General features: G+C 33.2%; 1 protein-coding gene across 1 annotated transcript; it reads left to right on the top strand.

Annotated features, from left to right (window-relative positions):
* Nucleotides 1-470: 470 nt before the first annotated feature.
* LOC104893040 (probable xyloglucan endotransglucosylase/hydrolase protein 30) lies at nucleotides 471-4747 on the top strand. Its single transcript, XM_010679080.4, has 4 exons — nucleotides 471-874; nucleotides 993-1093; nucleotides 1279-1487; nucleotides 3971-4747. Exons 1-4 carry the CDS (start codon nucleotides 676-678, stop codon nucleotides 4512-4514), a joined length of 1053 nt encoding a protein of 350 aa, XP_010677382.1. The 5' UTR covers nucleotides 471-675; the 3' UTR covers nucleotides 4515-4747.
* Nucleotides 4748-5107: the final 360 nt, after the last annotated feature.

Raw genomic sequence — 5107 nt, 5'->3', positions numbered from 1 at the left:
TCAGAGTTAATAAGGTTAAACAAGCTCAATTCACAATTATCATAAAATCAAATTCGAACGAGTAAAAATAAGATGAAGTTTCAAGTTTTGCCTCTTTTAGGAGAAACGGAGCTTCAAGTTTCACCTTAAGTGTAAACGATAAGTTGCAAAAAAATAATAATTAAAATTATATAAAATTTTAATTTCTTTGAGCATATCTTTATAACTAAAAGCAAGTTTACATGATACAAAATTCATGTGAAAAGAACTATACATAACTTTCAAGCTCAAATGCCTCATCCAGTCACCATTGCATATATTAAAGACTTGTATATCTTAATTTGTTAATACTAATATTAAAAAAAATCAGCCATTCATATTTTTTTATTAAAAATGCTAATTATACCAGTGTCAGACTCGTAATAACATCATTCTTCAATGGCAATTCTAAAATATCAACCTTCACAATATAAACACACACAACTCACATAAATTCCAAAAAACCATCTTTCTTCTCTTCTCCTCTTCCTCTCATTCACTTTCTCTCTCCTCCCCCATTCTTTTCTCTTTCTCTCCTCCTTATATTACGCTTACTGTGGGTATAACCTTGTAGAAGACGTAACAGAAAGAAGAGAGAGAAAACACCGTTATACCATTTTTCCATAAAACAAAAGCCAAAAAAAAAAAAAAAGAAAAATGTCAGGAGGAACAAGAATTAACCTCCTCCTTTATCTATCTCTCTCTCTCCTTTCTTTCTTTACCGTCGTCTCAAACGCTGCGTTTAACGTCCCCACTATTGCCTTCGATGAAGGCTACACCCCTCTCTTCGCTGATTTTAATATCAAAAAATCCGACGATGGTCGTGCTGCTAACCTTCATCTCAACCGTTACGCTGGTATGTTCTTCTTATCCTCGTGTCGTGTTCGTGTTTAGTTTCGTGTTATGTTATGTTGTTGTGTCATGTTAGAGTTTTATTATATGTAACGTAATAGCTTATGTTATAATTTTTTCAGGGTCTGGATTTATTTCTTCGAAATATTATGATTATGGTTTTTTTAGCGCAAGGATTAAATTACCGGGTAATTACACGGCTGGAGTTGTGGTTGCCTTCTATGTAAGTCTATGTATACAAACTACTTCCTCCGTTTATAAAAAATGCAACAATTGAATATTTTATACGCCACAAATAATATCCGATTGTTGTATTCTTTCTGTTATCGAATTAAGTATATATTATAATTATTTTATGTATTGAAGTTATAATAGTAATATAGTTTTGAATATATAATATATATGCAGACATCTAATGCTGATGTATGGGAAAAAAGACACGATGAATTGGACATAGAATTTTTAGGCAACTTGAAAGGGAAGCCATGGAGGTTTCAAACGAATATGTATGGAAATGGGAGTACCAATAGAGGAAGGGAAGAGAGATATAGACTATGGTTTGATCCTACTAAAGATTTCCATCAATATAGCATTCTTTGGACTCGCAATAACATCATGTAAGTAAACTAACTCTTCATTTCTTTTTAAATTTATCTTACGCTTTCAAAGTTAGTTAATCACAATTTTTTTATAATAAGGTGCCGCCTTTTTCTTTTTTAAATGACATTTTATGTGCTTATATGCATAATTATTTTTATTTTAAAAATAGCGTGTTTTATACGATTGAAATTATTCTTGTGGTGATACTAGACTTTTCAGCCTGTTATCTAGCGTTATACCCAACCTTTAAGCTTATATACTCTATAAGTTAGTAACATAATAGAGGTTGATATTCGAGTCAATTATCTCTTAACAAAAAAATTTAGCGCGTTTTATACTTAGAAGAATTTCCGTGTTAATATGATATCCGTGTAAATTTGATTAAGTGAGACCGTGTAATAAAGAATGTAATATAGCATTTTGGCTATATTGGGTAACTTTTTGTAGCTGGGGTTGGCTGGATTTTGGCTTTTACCAACTAATATCAACTTTTTGTAACGCGGAATTTAGAAAAAGAAGGAGAGATTTGTGGTGGGTGATTATTGGTATAAATTTTATATAATTGGTTGTTTCTTGACCATAATAATTTCTATTTTCATACGCTTAAATATTGCCTTTTCTCTTTTGTTAGGTAACTTTTCATATACTACTAGCCTAATATTCAAAGCTTCTTTTTAATACTACTTCATCATCATAAGACTTAACTCTTAATCTTTCATAAAGTTTTTCTTTTCCCTTCTCAATAATTCATACAAGTCTTTTTTCAATTCTTTCCAACATTTTTTTTGGCTTTCCTAATTTGAGGGTATTTAAAAATAGAAAGATATATGCTTCCCAATATATTGCTTTATTTAGTTGTTTAATTTTATGGAGTAATATTTTTTGTAATCTACACTGCTTAGACCTTAATCATTGAGGACAGATCTTTGCTGGCTAACGACATAAATTCTGACCTAATTTTTGTTAACTGATTACATATCATATTATTATTATTATTATCTCATTCATACACTATGGAATATTTTTCTTTTCTGTATACCAACCATTATTTATGTAATTTTCATATAACCAATAATTTGACTCCTAAGAACATTTCGAAACAATTAGGAGTAGGTATTTTGGTCCAAACTTCCCATGTTGGTCTTTTTTGCTGTAGGAAGTTGGTACTTAATTGTCTTATATCTCCATACCATATTATCATTGCTTATGGGAAAATATTTGATGCCTCATGATCGATGTCTTGAATATTTGCTCATTACTAGGTATAAAAGTACTACATAGATATCAAGGACCATTAAAATTCTAGTCCCTACTTAGCCATACCTTCATGATTTTCTACGGACTATATATGTTATTTTGTTGAGTCTCGAATCTATCAAGATTATACAGAGTAAAAACTCATATATTAGAATTTTAAAAAAAGAACGAAGGAAGTATTACCTAAGAGCCATGAATGCTCATCTAGTTATAAACGAGAGAAGGATCAATTAATTCTCCGGTATGACTCATTACATATAACTAGTATTACGCCGACATCTTCATTTACCTCAAAAATGAGGTGTCATGTCTTGAATACTTCATTTTAAACCAAAAACTTGACTTTTTTTCTACAAAATAGCCGAGTCGGACACTTGGACACTCGTATCCAAGTAGACACTCAATCCGTATCTAAGTAACATGGTATATAACCCATATCATCTTATGGTTTGAGCATCTTATACTAATATTGATAATTATAAATGATCATGGAATAAGGATACTAATTAAATTTGTACCACACACATGGAACATATCCTAGCTGTGGTGCACTTTCAATGGGTCATTTTCAAGCAAGTTGCTTGTTTGCCAAACTGTAAGCCTTGTTTAGGTGATCCATATTCCATATATGAACATCAGCTCTCCAATTTTTAAGGTAGACAGTCATTTAACTTTTTATTGTTGGTTGGTAGTAAATTTACTACTCAAATGCATTTTCTTAAGGTCTAATTTCAAAGTTATATATGATGATGTATCATATATAATTCTTTTGCAATGACAAGAAGGTCTTCATTGTGCACGCTTCTATACACCTATAATCATTATCTATACATTTATGTATTTCTTTTCAAAACCATCTTAGCTCTGTTGCAATTAATCATACTTTTCCTTCTTCTTTTTCCTTTTGACGAACTTGTCATAATTTTTCTGTTCTTGCATCCTTTTTTTTTTCCAACTCTACTTGAATAACAACAACTACTTTTCCCCCGATTTCCTTTTTATTACTTGAATAAAGATATGATTCATCATAGAAAATACTCTAAAATTACCGATGATATTCACAACTTGAGGGCAGAATTTGTTTAGTACACATGTTGACATGTTATTACTCCCCTACTTGAGTCAGTAAACATGTTGTTACTCCTAAACTTGAAGCATTAGTTTACTTTAAAGTAATAATAGTGGGATATATGCTTAGCTTCTATCTTACTAAACCATACATACAAATTTCCATGCAATGCAGATTTTACGTAGATAACGTCCCAATAAGAGAAATAGTCCGCAATGAAGCAATGGGATCAGACTTCCCATCTAAACCCATGTCCCTCTACGCAACCATATGGGATGCCTCAAGTTGGGCTACTGCCGGAGGCAGGTACAAAGTCAAGTACGAGTTCGAGCCCTTCGTGTCCGAGTTCACCGACTTTGTACTCGATGGTTGCCCTGTGGATCCCATCGAACAAGTCGCGGGCACCACTAGCTCCTCCGACTGCGCTACCAAGAAAGATGAGATCGAAAACAAGGAATATTCTCAAGTTACCCCTGGAGGACGTAGGGCCATGAAGTGGTTTAGGGAGAAGTATATGTACTACTCATATTGTTATGACATGGTCCGCTACCCGGTTCCACCACCGGAATGTGTGATTGTGTCATCGGAGCAGCAGAGGTTTAAGGAGACAGGGAGGTTGAAGTTTGGGTCTATACCAAAGAGGCAAAGAAGGAGGAGAGGCCATGGAAGGAAACAAAATAATAATGTTGAGTCTAAGGAATTACAGGCTAATATGTGATCAGTTTTTGTCATCAAGGGAAATATTGTGTGAAAGTTTTATGATGTAAATTAATTAAGAAATTAGGTGATGAGGGTGAATGTGAATGAAAATATAAAATCATGTATGTGATTAATTCTTTTGGGGTTGTTTGGGGTCATTAAAAATGATAAAAAGAGCTATTGTTACGGGGAAGCACAGTACATTTTACACACATATCATATATATATCATGATTCTTTGTATTCTTTTATATATACTGGGTTGCTATTTTTTTTTTTTTTTTTTTGTTAAGAAGAAGGCGCCCTAATCGAACTAGTATCTCGAACAGGTCAATTCAGTTTGGGTTTGCAGGCAAGACCTCTTGGGAGTAGGGGAATGGTATGGGGAAAACCCACCCCCAAAGTGCCTCTAGTGGGGTATGATCCCACAACCTCAAAGTTGTGGAATACAAACTAAACAATTAGATCAAGTACTACTTGGTATACTAGGTTGCTATATGACGCCCTAAATTTCCTATTTACACCCTAAATACATACATGTCCCCACCCCCATGTATTTATACCCCAAACCCATTCCTTCACACTCTCACTTTCTCTTGTCACACCCAAGGAC

Source organism: Beta vulgaris, chromosome 5 (assembly GCF_026745355.1).
Source record: "Beta vulgaris subsp. vulgaris cultivar EL10 chromosome 5, EL10.2, whole genome shotgun sequence".
In the NCBI taxonomy this organism is placed as follows: domain Eukaryota; kingdom Viridiplantae; phylum Streptophyta; class Magnoliopsida; order Caryophyllales; family Amaranthaceae; genus Beta; species Beta vulgaris.
The sequence above is the reverse complement of the archived record's forward strand: the minus strand, read 5'-3'. Positions and strand labels throughout refer to the sequence as shown.

Excerpts from the sequence above, each read along its gene's own strand:
- LOC104893040 (XM_010679080.4), top strand. The coding sequence starts at position 676 with ATGTCAGGAGGAACAAGAATTAACCTCCTCCTTTATCTATCTCTCTCT. Across the intron at positions 1,094-1,278 it reads GAGTTGTGGTTGCCTTCTAT|ACATCTAATGCTGATGTATG; the intron begins GTAAGTCTATGT and ends ATATATATGCAG. Across the intron at positions 1,488-3,970 it reads TGGACTCGCAATAACATCAT|ATTTTACGTAGATAACGTCC; the intron begins GTAAGTAAACTA and ends CATGCAATGCAG.